The sequence below is a fragment of the Trichomycterus rosablanca genome, chromosome 11 (assembly GCF_030014385.1).
Source record: "Trichomycterus rosablanca isolate fTriRos1 chromosome 11, fTriRos1.hap1, whole genome shotgun sequence".
NCBI classification, from domain to species: Eukaryota; Metazoa; Chordata; class Actinopteri; order Siluriformes; family Trichomycteridae; genus Trichomycterus; species Trichomycterus rosablanca.
Genome location: NC_085998.1, coordinates 12816912 through 12830833, shown reverse-complemented (window position 1 = coordinate 12830833; position 13922 = coordinate 12816912). Strand labels below are relative to the sequence as shown.

Sequence of the window (13922 nt, the reverse complement as noted above, 5' to 3'; positions counted from 1 at the left end):
CTCCACCAGTTTCACAATCCTGTGTATTTCATTCCCCCATCCTCACACTATTTCTCCTCAGCCTCTATCTCACCGGCGCAGAGAAAAGGCCAGTCGTAATTGATCACCGCCATCCATCCGTCCTCCTTTATACCCCACCTTTAATTCATCTGGCCGAAAAACCTGATTGGCTTGTGCCCAGGCCGAGCCTCTCACTCACGGCTTGGCCTGTTTTGAGATGGTGGCTAATTAAAGTGGGCATCTGACAGCTCTTTGGTCTGAATGGGTTGAGAGTGGCAGAGCGGGCCACCTGATTTACCAACACACACACACACACCACAGTAAATCACAAACCTCATGGTCACAAGCCATGACTGCCAAAACACAACAACAACATCCAATAGCAATCAGCCACTGAAAAAAGTATTTGGCCCCCAACCCCATGTTTTTGTCACCTTAAGGTATTTTTTTAATACCTTTTTTTAATTAGGTTTAAGGTACAAAACAAATAAAGGGACTGTAGTATTAAAGTTAAGTATAAATATCTGCAGACATAATGAAAAAGAGGTTAGAGGTTTGATCAAATCACCTATATGTTTGACCTACAGTAATATGCCTCCTCTACACACAACAGCACTTAGTGCTTTCGGGTATTGCATGCGTTCACATGTGTAAATAAATGGTTATTTACCTCCCCGTCCTTCACTGTCTGCTGGCTTCACCTGGATGGGCCGGTTCATCTGAAAAGAAGAGAGAGAGATATCCGTTACCCCCAGGTCCTAAGTGTACAGAAATGGGATTTAAAATCATTCTGTTTCTATTTTCAGCTTTTGGTTTGTGAAGCTGATTTTTTATTTCGTATTGGTGACGACACTGATGAATTAGGGTAGAGCTGGTCGAGTAAATCACTTTAATTCAGAAAAGAGCAAAAATACACTGATCAGCCATGACATTAAAACCACCTCCTTTTTTCTACACTCACTGTCCATTTTATCAGCTCCACTTACCATATAGAAGCACTTTGTAATTTTACAATTACTGACTGTAGTCCATCTGTTTCTCTGCATGCTTTGTTAGTCCCCTTTCATGCTGTTCTTCAATGGTCAGGACCCCCACAGGACCATTCTCAGCACTGCAGTGACACTGACATGGTGGTGGTGTGTTAGTGTGTGTTGTGTTGGTATTAGTGTATAAGACACAGCAGCGCTGCTGGAGTTTTTAAACACCTCACTGTCACTGCTGGACTGAGAATGGTCCACCAACCCAAAATATATCCAGCCAACAGCACCCTGTGGGCAACGTCCTGTGACCACTGATGAAGGTCTAGAAGATGACCAACTCAAACAGCAATAGATGAGCGATCGTCTCTGACTTTACATCTACATGGTGGAACTAGGTAGGAGTGTCTAATAGAGTGGACAGTGAGTGGACACGGTATTTAAAATTTACAGCAGCGCTGCTGTGTCTGATCCACTCATACCAGCACAACACACACTAACACACCACCACCATGTCATTGTCACTGCAGTGCTGAGAATGATCCACCACCCAAATAATACCTGCTGTGTGGGGGTCCTGGCCATTGAAGAACAGCATGAAAGTGGGCTAACAAAGCATGCAGAGAAACAGATGGACTACAGTCAGTAATTGTAGAACTACAAAGTGCTTCTATATGGTAAGTGGAGCTGATAAAATGGACAGTGAGTAGAAACAAGGGGGTGGTTTTAATGTTATGGTTAATCAGTGTATACTGTATTTGAACAAATTGTGTTTTTGATAAATGATGATTGTATAAAACTAAGTAAATAAAGTGTGAACAGGATGTTCAAAAAGTTTTAATGTTCTCTAAGAATTTCCACAATGCCCTGAACAGGCTGTACCTGTTTAAAATAATACACTGTTAAATAATCAGCATCGACTGAGTCAGATCTCAGATTAGATTTTAACAAATGATTAGATAAATAGTTCTTGGTGGTGTCCTCAGACTTTTGAACCAGAGTATTATATTCGGTGTTGTATTACGAGGGTTCAGGTTTACTTAGCGATTTCTGAAGTTATTAGAGTTGAATTCATTACACTGAAGCAGAGCAGGTCGTGAGCAGAGCGGTAGAGAGAACAGAGTGGCGACACTCCCATAGGGAACCGTTGGAAAGGGGGCGGGACATTTTTTCTGCCCAGCTTCCGGGTTGTGGAGCTCTGTATAGTTCCAAACAACCCATAGAGCCCCATTCATTTCCACTACTTATCAAACATTTTTAGCTGTATGTTGCTTTGTTTTAAAAAAATTATGAATTTAATGTCATTAATATACTTAATACTGTTATTGTTTAGCATTTGCTCAGCACTAAATGTTACATGTTTATCTTAATTAATAGGTATAACCCAATTTAGCTTAGTCAGTTAAGCTTAATTAATGACACACGAGTCTTTTCACCTAAAATGAGTTGATTAATCAAGAGTCTTGTTACAGAAATGATCATAAAACATTAGAACCACAATAAATCATTATACTTTTACTTTCATACTTAAGTACATTTGAAGGTAAATTTAGTTTAGTACTTTAGTGGAGGTAAAGAGTATTTTTACTTTTACTACTACTTTTACTGGAGTAATATGTTACCTTGGATATCTCTACTTTAACTCAACTACATGGTTTGTCTACCTTGTCCACCACTTACATTAGACAAAATGAACTAGTGCATATTCATAATGAATTCATTAATGTATTACATGTAGGAATCAATTATTAATCACTCATGAAATAAGAGATGAATGAATGCTTTTTCATGTACCTGCACTATAATGTTTTTGGTACGGTAATGTGTTTATCAATCTGTTCATTCAGTGCAGGTAAACCTTATGAATCCAGCACATGACTTAGTGTTTAGCAAAAATGATTATTATTATGAATCCTCAGGAAAGTGAAGGGAGATTAGTTTATGCAAAAAACAAAACATAAAAAACTTTAATGTCTATACTGTATATTGTCTCTACTACTTAAGGATATCGCATTATGTAATGTATGCTAATATAATGTACTGTGTGTTAACAAGAACGACCTATTAACAAGTCATTATAAACATCAATCTTCCACTTTATATACCAAATTGACATTAAAGCAGATGCAGTAAATGTAAACGCAGTTGAAAATACCCAGAAATTGTACAAATGTTTATTATTTGCCGTTTAATATTTCATTTACTGCTGCCTGTCCCATTTGAGAACATGACAGCGCCGGGTTTGTTTGGAACTATTGAGGGTTACATGAACCACGTGACCGCGTAGCGGCGAGATCAAGGAGTGTCGCAACTCTCTCTATCTACGGCTCTGGTCGTGAGGTGCTCCTGAAGTGTGTTTACTGATTGGTCAGTCTTGTACGTACTAAACCGTTCTAATTGGCCACCACCCTCCCAGCTTCTAGCCTATTAGATTCTTTCAAGTCACCGCGGCAACAAGAGTCATTAGGCTGCATGGGGTACAATAGGAGTTGCTAGGCAACCGGGCAGAATGGGCTGGCCGCCCGCTGGTCTAGCGAATTGACACACGGAGCTTTGCTACTCATCCTTTGCCACATGTTCGTTGTGTGCCCAATGAGGTAAACGCTAAAAGTACAAGGGTTTTTTTTTCTCGATTGAAGCCCCTTATCCACGTCCCTCCTTGTCTTGTCCCACATTAATGTCCTTTTTTAGGAAGTGTAACAGAAATTTCAGCCAAAGACACCTATGGTATCCGCGGTAGGCATGATCGCATTGGCATGAACATCCTTTATATTCATCAGGTGGCATTCTCAAGTATGTACTGGGTGTTTTATTTATTATGAATATGTTATTGTTATATTTTATTTATTCTATATTTTGTAATTCAAACACATAAGTTGTAGTATTAATATCATTTATAGTAAATAAATATATTTATTTATAGTAATTGAATATTTATACTAATGCTACTACTACTCCTACTAGTAATAATAATAAGTTATAATAATAATAATTATAATAATGATAATAGTAATGATAATTAATAACAACAATAATAATCATAATAGTAATAATAATAATAATAATAATAACAACAATAATGATCATTATAATAATAATGATAATAATAATAATAGCAATAATAATAATAATGATAATAGTAATAACAATAATAATAATGATAATAAAATAATAATAACAATAATAATAGTAATAATAATAACAATAATAATAGTAGTAATTATAATGATAACAATAATAATAATGATAACAATAATAAATGAAAACGAATACAATAGTAATAACAATAACAATAATAATAATGATCATAAAATAATAATAATAACAATAATTATAAAAGTAATAATAATACTAACAATAAAAATAAATGATAAGAATGATAACAATAATAACAATAACAATGATAATAATAATAATAACGATAATAATAATAATAACGATAATAATAATGATAATAATAATGATAATAATAATAATAATAATAATAATAAAATGCTATTATTTTCTCTATTTTGTTATATTTTGCCTTTTACTCTGATATATTTTAATGTTTTACAACCACTTTATGGTCATGGTTGCTGTGGACCAGATTTCCCCAGAATTACTAGGCGCAATGTAGTAACACACCCCCTCCCCACACACCTCCCAGACATAGCCAATCAGGTGTGTATGTAGACACCCAATAGGCTGATAGCACCACTGAGGACTCAAACTCTGAATAGCAACAATAGTGGGCTACTGCGGTTTACCACTGTGCCACATGAGCACTCCTTTTTATATAATAATTCTTTTAATTAAGCAATAATAATTATGGAGTCATCTGCCAACTATACCTAAATTTGTTATCATGTAGTTGAAGAAGTATTTTGGATCGTTTAAACTCCTTTATCATAGAGTAAAGTATTTAGCATCAGATCAGGCCTGAGTTGTTTACATGAATTCATTCGAGACCGACCAAGACGTGTCACCTTACCCGAGGGGTAGCAGGAACGTACCCTTTCAACATTTACTTGATTATCAAAGCTTTTAATACTGTCTCTAATCTAGAACAGAGAAACAGATTCAGGGAAAGTGACTGAAGAAAAGACCAGAGAAAGAGAGGAGAGAATAGTTTGCTACCCTGCAGGGCTGTTTGTGTCCCTTCACTGTTTTTTCAGCATAGTTAAACCACTGCGATCAACCTCTTCACCTTATTCTTCAGCTTCCCTACACCATGTTGCTTCCAATAGATTAACCTAATGCTGCAGGGTCACTGTGGTCTCTGTAGTCTATAAAACCAGACTTTTGTGGTTCTACAATGATGGACTGGTTAACCATGTTAACCATGCTTTGCAGACTTGCTCACACTTTTTACTAACATTTTTTTTTTGTTAGAAATCTAATTTTGTTCCTATTTAATGTTATTAGATTTTATCTGTTTAATCCATGAGTCCTACCAGCTTAATAAGTGTTACCAAAAAAAAGATACATAAATTAATCCAGTTAATCTCTTTTCATGCAGCATGATAGAACAGGTGACTGTGCTTGGAGAACAAACACTGTAATTGGTTAGTGGCACTTTGAAGACAGGCCAGACAAGGTGGAATATGCTCTCTTTGACTTACATCAACATTCAGTTGTTACACCGGAAAGCCTACAAAACAATAACCCTCTTACGTTTGTAACTCTTATTTGCATAAAAGTTTTTACTACTGTGTATTTTACTGCTTTTCTTTTTAACAGAAGCAGTATTTCTCCCTCTACAGTGCATATCATTAAACATGGCTGCAGAAGAAGAGGGTACGGGTACTGGACTGGCCTGCCTGGAGTCCTGACTTGTCCCCAATATGCTGATTACAATCACCTGTTGACATCACCTGTTTGGAATCACATCATTATTTAGTTTTTTTACCTCATTACTAGCCCTAAACTGCTCCCGTCCCAACTTTTTTGGAATGTGTTGCAGGCCTGAAATGCAGGAATGGAGGTATATTAACAAATGAAATGAAGTTGAGCAGATAAAACATGAAATATCTCAGGTTCATCCTGTCTGCAATCAAATACAAGTCAAAGTAAATGTAAGAAACACTTTGTATTTTATCTGCATTTTCCATACTGTCCCAACTTTTTCTTATTTGCGGTTGTATTTGACTATCATTTGGCATTAGCTTTAGAAACAATGTGTGCATGTTTTCTGTCACTATAAGGGATTTAGTATAGAGGAGAATGGTGCAGAAAGGTGGGGTCAGATGAGACATCTGGATGTGGTTCCACTCTGCAGTATAAGGATGATGCTGAAGCTCTTTCTGTAGATGGATGGTGTATAGATCAAAGCGAGGGAATGGCTGCACTACCTTTATGGGCTTTTCTTCATACAGACACTGACACCAAGACACAAGACTAACAAATTAGTCACTGTGACAGCAGCTTTATGAGGCTCGGGAGAGGAAAGGAATTGAGAAAAGAACAGGGCTGGAGCAAATAAAGAGAAGAACAGAACCTTAATGCACTTCACTAAATGCTAAGTCTTTTCTTTTAAGCTACTAATTGTGCGTGTTATATACAGTGTATTTACAGAATACACTGTGGAGGACATAATATAAATTATGTTAATAAGAATGAAAGGTTCTAGAAGCTACACTGCCTGGCCAAAATAAAGGTCACACACTAATATATCGTTGCACCGTTTCCACAAGCTTTTGCAATGTCACAACATTTATTTCTGTCCAGAGTTGCATACATTTTCCCCCAAGATCTTGTATTGATGATGGGAGATTTGGACCACTGCGCAAAGTCTTCTCCAGCACATCCTAAAGATTCTCAATGGGGTTCAGGTCTGGACTCTGTGGTGGCCAATCCATGTGTGAAAATGATGTCTCATGCTCCCTGAACCTGAACTCTCTTTCACAATTTGAGCCCGATGAACCCTGGCATTGTCATCTTGGAATATGCCCGTGCCATCAGGGAAGAAAAAATCCATTGATGGAATAACCTGGTCGTTCTGTATATTCAGGTAGTCAGCTGACCTCATTCTTTGGGCACATAACGTTGCTGAACCTAGACCTGACCAACTGAAGCAATCCCAGATCATAGCACTGCCCCCACAGGCTTGTACAGTAGGCACTAGGCATGATGGGTGCATCACTTCAGCCGCCTCTCTTCTTACCCCGATGTGCCCATCACTCTGGAACAGGGTAAATCTGGACGGTGTATATGTACATGTATTATATTTATTGCAGTTAGCAGATGCTTTCATCCAAAGTGACTTACAATTGTGACTGAATACAAGTAAGCAACTGAGAGTTAAGAACCCTGCTCATGTACACAACAGTTGGCTACCTGTTTTTTCCAAAAAGAACAGAAGCTGTAATTGCTCCCAAAGGGCTTCTACAAAGTACTGAATAAAGGATCTGAATACTTTTGTTAAAAATAGATTACAGTTTCTGATTTGTAAATCATTAAAACAAAAAACTTCATGTTCCCACTGTATCATTACAGATGGTTGAGTGTCAACGATTGTTAACCTCTGTCCACCAACGAATCTATTCACGTTAAAATCGGTTTCTTTGCTCATATGCAACTAATAATTGAGAAATGTGCTCTTATGTTTTGGCATGTGTATTCTTCTATACTTGTTCTTTCTGTAAAATAATCACATCAGTCTGTGAGATAAATAAAACACTCAGCACATTGACACAGTGCCACAATTACGCTGAAGATGAATGGCTGAATTAGCTACTGAAATTGGAGCAGATCTCGGTTCAGTGGCACAAAACTCATCATAATCAACGAGCCTTGTGTTCGACTGTTTTCTGCTATTAACGACTAGCTCTGCGTGCTATCTGACAGCGGTCATTAAAATCTGTTAGCCTGCATGTCTGTGCAGTTTGTCAGATAAGGGAACGAACCCCTGGTACCCAGCAAACACATAACCATCACCTGTTTGAAATGTTCCAGAGATTCTGTCATCAAAAATAATACAAATAATAATAAATAAATAAATAAAATTTGATTATTTTTATTTATTTCAAGTAACTCAAAAGCTTAAAAAAAAGTGTTTCAACCTAAAAAATATATCATTATAAACTAAAACTAACATTATTAGACAATGTAAGGCTTTTTTTAAGAATCTATGCTATAACATTTGATGCTTTAGTTAACTAGAGATGTTAATAGATAAATAATGATACAGGTATGTCAAATAAAAGTGTGTAGTAACATGCCACATATAATTATTTTTTTACCTAAAAAACTAATTATTTACCCATTTTTAAATAACAAAGATCTGTTTGTAGATGGCAAAATTGTAAAATCCTTAATATTTGTTATTAATCTTAAGCTAAAGAAGCAGACCAGCATGCTGAGTTGTTGTTGTACTATATATTGTTAAACATCTGAAAGTATTTTTTTGAATTTCTAACTACAAAAATAAAAATAAAAAATAGCAGCTGTAGTGCCCCGGTGAGGTGGCGCAGCAGGATATTCTGCTAGCACACCAGCACCGAGATTCGGAACTTCTCGGTTCGAAACTCGGCGTTGCCACCGGTCGGCTGGGTGCCATCTAGCGGGCATAATTGGTAGTGCCTGCAGCAGACACGGTTCTGCTATGGCGGGATGCCCGGACTATGTGGGTGGGGTCTTCAAACGCTGTGTAAGGATCCTGATTGGCAGATAGAGAGACGCCTGTGCAGAGTGCATAGGTGAAAAAGGGTTCAGCTAAGGGCTGTGCGCAGGTCGGAGGAGGCGTGAGCAGCAATATACCCACCTCAACGGCAATCAGGGATCCCCCAGCAGCGGAAGACAAATATACAACCTAAAAAACTTTGTTTAGACACTTTGGATATCCACCAACAGTTCTGTTAAATATTTCAACACAGACTACACCTTCAGTTACACTCTAGCTTTGCTAACTTTATGGCTGATATAGCCATTTAAAATCAGTTTTAATGATTTAATGATTCAACATTCTAGCTCATGGTTTGATAATATACTAAAGAATTTGACAGTTTTAACAATACACGAGTTCCACTAGAAGCAGCCAGTACAGACAGACATTAGGTACAATGTTGTTGGATGTGAATTTAAATGCCTTATTTTTTGTCTTCACAACAAAGTTCTGTTCACTGTGAGATCAATCGACAGAGGTTGGAGATGTACCTCAGTATTTAGCTGTTTGGGTTTTCCACACTGTTGCCATATTACATAATGAATAAAGATAAATGTAATCTTGCCCTGACAGAAATGATAATAAAAAGAAGATGCTGAGATGTTTTATTATTCGTTATACCATGGCTCACAGGACATAAAAGTGTGTGTGTGTGTGTGTGTGTGTGTGTAAATGAAAGAAATGGTGTTTTTCATATACAAACGTAAGTAATTTTCATTTAGACCTTGGGGCATACAGCTCGTGTTTGCCAGCTATGCACTTCAGTAAACAAATTTCTCTCTGTTTCACTCCTAGTTTTGTTCTTTGAGTCATGGATTGACTAGCTTAACCTGGAATAACCTTTTGCCTACTGTAGCATTTGTTTAAATCAAGCATACCGCAACAGTATATCATGGATTTTTCAAGTGGTTTGTAGTATTTGCCAGTGTAAATGTCATGTGCATTAAAATTACAATATTCAAAATATTTGTCTTTTGTGACATTTGGAAAAAAAAAAATGAAACAAGAGAACCTTTATAAAAATCACTGGGCAGAGGTCTGTTGTAGGCATAATTTCCCCAGACGATTTCTTTACCCTTTTTTGCACCCAATTCAGTCAATCTCTCTCTCGTCACTTCTGCCACACCCACCCCCGACCAAGGAGGGTCGAGACTTTCATGTGCCCCTCCAATACACCCACAGCTCTTCTTTTTACCTTCCTGGCACAAGGTCTCATAAGAGCGTAGTATCGCATATGGAGGGCCACACATGTGTTAACTGTTAAATGTTAATTTACACCAAAAGTACTATTAATACTTATGATGTGTACCTTCGAGGTCTGATCAAACCCCGCTCTGTACCGCGCAACCTCCGAGCCACTAGTCTCGCCCGACTTGATCCTCCACCCAGGACTCGAGGAAGACAAGCATCAAGGCTCTTCTCTGTACTGGCACCCAAATGGGAGTCCAAACATCTGAGCCTTTTGCTGTCTTTAAAAAACAATTAAAAGCCCACCTCTTTACTAAGCACTTAAGCTGACTTGTACTTACTTACTAACACTCACTAATACAAATTTACTTTTAAACTAGAGTAAAGTAATGTTTACTGTGGAAGCACTTCAGTACGTCGCTCTGGATAAGAGCATCTGCTAAATGCCGTAAATGTAAATGTGTAGATATATTTAGGGAATGCTTGCCAGTAGTCATTAGGGATGTCCCGATCCGATCTCAAAGATCGGAATCGGGGCCGATCAAAGCATTTTTTAACTGATCGGTATCGGCTTTACTAAGGCCGATCCTAAGCCGATCCAACAGTGTAGTGTAATGTCTGCAATGTGAGCGTTTCACGAGGCGGTAGGAGCAGAGCCGCGTTCATTACTGTAGAATTTTACTATTTATATGGTGTGTGAGTCAAGGATCACTCTGGTTTACAAAACATCGTAGTGATGCACTTGCTTAATAAAGAAATAAATACACGGTATATTCACAAATTGTCGGGAGCAGAACACTTTATTAACTTCTTCTGTTACGGTACCGAATAGCGGACAGCTAGAGTCATCACGTACAACACACATACAAGTTCGGTGGCTCATAAGAAACAAACCTGATATCATTTAACCAAACAATCTACAATTAAAATGGCACCTAAAAAATAAACACTCAGTCGAATACAGCGAGTTTATTATTATAGGAGGAGAAGAGGAACCGGCTGTCCGCTAACACGGCAGAGATGCTGATTTTCCTCAAAAAAGAACCTTCACTTCATTTTGAGTGTTCTAGTTTTACTACTACAATGCTGCACTAAGTTTGTTTACTTTTATTTTGTAAAAATAAAAGAACATTAAGCAATAGCTTGGATGCAGGCAATTTTTTTTCCTACAGCACTGCAGAGCTATTCAGTTGTTAAACATATACATTGGATTAATTTGAATAACTGTACTGTACTGTACTTGAAGTGTGCACTGTATGAACAGTATTATCTAGTTCTTATCTAGAAAATACATAAATAGTATCGGTTTGAGACTCTGTATCGGATCGGGATCAAAATGAATGATCGGGAACAAAAAAACGTGATCGGGACATCCCTAGTAGTCATATTCCAATATTCCAAGAATACTGCTACAGTAGAATGTGACTGGATGTGTACGTGGTGTATGTGATGAGAAGTGCAGCAATTGCATTGTATGACGTCCAAAACCCAGTTCTAGCTGGTTTAGACCAGTTCCTATGTTCTAGCTAAGAAATCTTTGTTAATGATGGAATCTTCCACTGCCCTGCAAGGTCACTGATGGGAGTATAAAGCGTGATTATTTTCTTTCCTTCTTATTGCGTTCACCGAGTCTCCATGTGAGACTTTGTCAGTGTGTTCCGTCTCTCTCTCTCTCTGCTCATAATCCAGTCTCTGAGGTATTTCATTAAAGGTTTTTCCACCACACGGTGCAGGAGCCTGGCCGGCTGATAGCAGAGCTGAGATTCAAACTGGAGAGCTTGAGATCTCAGCACTGGAGGGCCAGCGTATTTTTCAGCTGCACCACCCGATCGCCCCCAAACGATTTTCCAGGCTTGTTTACATGACTGAATATTAATATTTAATGAACATGAACAATATCTTAGAAGGATAGCATTTTCAATATGATTTCCGGGCCAAAGAATTAGTGCCTTTGTCCAGCGTGGTCTGGTTTACAGGTAACACATCTAATTACTCTTGTAAGAATGAAATCTGATGAATTTCAAGCAAGTAATAATATATGTTCTATTTAGTAAACAAATATCACTACATGTGCTGTTACCTGTGTGTGAGGCTACCTAGCCTTTTTGAAGTAAAGTAAAAATTCTAATAAGGATCAGTCTACCACTGTTCCTTCTATCCTTCCCCCTTCAAGAATTAGAAAGCATCACCTAAGAGCAGGTCTAAAATACCTGGAATTTTGTAAGGTTATTAAGCTATGTCCTTATGACTCTTTTCTAAAAGCTTTAGCATTGTTCAAGCTTCTTTAAATGCAAATGTAATAAGTTGTCATTTTAATTTTAATATTAAGCAAAAATAAATTCTTGTTCATCATTTAATCTATTATGTAAACCACTAAAACATACAAATCAAATTATACTGACTAAACCACATGATCTAATTCTGCTGACTACACCACATAGGAAATATCCTGCAGTACAAAAATAGAATAACAATGCTGGATCACAGTGCTCATGCTTACAACAATAAAATAACACAAAGTTTTTCCTAGAACATTTAGGGACCAAGCTAAAGCGTGAAGTGTGTACGAATTGGTGGTTGCTAATGAGGTAGAACACCGATTTTAAGCTCAATTTTATTATCATACTATTTACACATGTGAAATCATATGTCAGATATGTTTTATACTTGGGTTATTAAAGTTAAAGGCCAGTCAAGAAAAGAAAAAAAACATATAAAATATCAAAGGGGGGGAGCGGGTGGCTAAGGAACTATTTGTTACAGATTGGATTGTTGTTGTTCCACACATTGAGTGCTAACCCTACATAACATTCCTCTAAACCTGAATAGCGTGTGTTGTGCTGGTATGAGTGGATCAGACAAAGCAGCACTGCTGGAGTTTTTAAACACCTTACTGTCACTGCTGGACTGAGAATAGTCCACCAACCAATAATATTCAGCCAACAGCGCCCCGTTGGGCAGCGTCATGTGACCACTGATGAAGGTCTAGAAGATTCAAACAGCAGCAATAGATGAGCGATCGTCTCTGACTTTACATCTACAAGGTGGACCAACTAGGTAGGAGTGTCTAATAGAGTGGACAGTGAGTGGACAGTGAGTGGACACTCCAGCAGCGCTGCTGTGTCTGATCCACTCATACCAGCACGACACACTAACACACCACCAACATGTCAGTGTCACTGCAGTGCTGAAAATGATCCACCACCTACATAATACCTGCTCTGTGGTGATCCTGGGAGAGTCCTGACCATTGAAGAACAGCATGAAAGGGGGCTAACAAAGCATGTAGAGAAACAGATGAACTACAGTCAGTAATTGTAGAACTACAAAGTGCTTCTATATGGTAAGTGGAGCTGATAAAATGGACAGTGAGTGTAGAAACAAGGAGGTGGTTTTAATGTTATGGCTGATCGGTGTACATACACAGTAAAGTTGTTCTACTGTATTCTATTCTTTATTAATCACAAAGTGCACTACATGGGTTTTACAATGTGTAATTGTTTAATACTATATGTGATAAAGATCTGCAACAAAAGTTTAATGTGGTTATTTTATTATTATTTATTTTAAAAACTGTAAATACAATTTGAGAGGATTTGTTTTATTGCATGTGCTTTGTTATCCGTATTAATTTTAGCTCCTTGGTGTTTATGCTAGCTAAACATATCACTGCATTCTAAGAGCAGATCAGATATGTGACTGGAAGCATTCCAGACCATTTTAAATCTCCACCACACAAACATCCAGTCTGGCTTACATGATAATGCTGAGCTAGTTTTTTTTAGGCGCCAGCTTCCACTGCTTTGAACTTTATGCTAATGTATTGTTCTTGCTGTGGGCTCCCCATTACTACTGCATCTTCACTCCATGCTGCGTTCCACTGTGGAGGCGTATCACTAGTAGCCAAGATGCTTTTTTAAACAACAGCTCTGTATTTTGGACACTGTGAATAATTTATAAACCTAAAGTATTTTAGGTGTGCCGGAATAAGCAAAGACAGGAGGAAGCTGAGAGTCACAGAGAGCTTCATTAGATGAACACTACTCCTTCTTCTAGTGGACTGCGAGAAAACACAGCCTGTTAATGCCATGCCAAACGCATGCTGGGGTCAT

The 13922-nt window shown here is 37.7% G+C and overlaps 1 protein-coding gene across 9 annotated transcripts in view; it reads right to left on the bottom strand.

Annotated features, from left to right (window-relative positions):
- celf6 (CUGBP Elav-like family member 6) overlaps positions 1 to 13922 on the bottom strand; it is a 237279-nt gene that overhangs the window by 87904 nt on the left and 135453 nt on the right. For 8 of the 9 annotated variants that reach the window (XM_063005170.1, XM_063005176.1, XM_063005175.1 and 5 more), the window contains exon 3: positions 671 to 719. In XM_063005170.1, coding sequence (XP_062861240.1) covers positions 671 to 719 — 49 coding nt within the window. Of the gene's footprint in view, positions 1 to 670; positions 720 to 2055; positions 2203 to 13922 lie in introns of those variants that run through there. The other variant, XM_063005179.1, reaches the window with a different exon arrangement.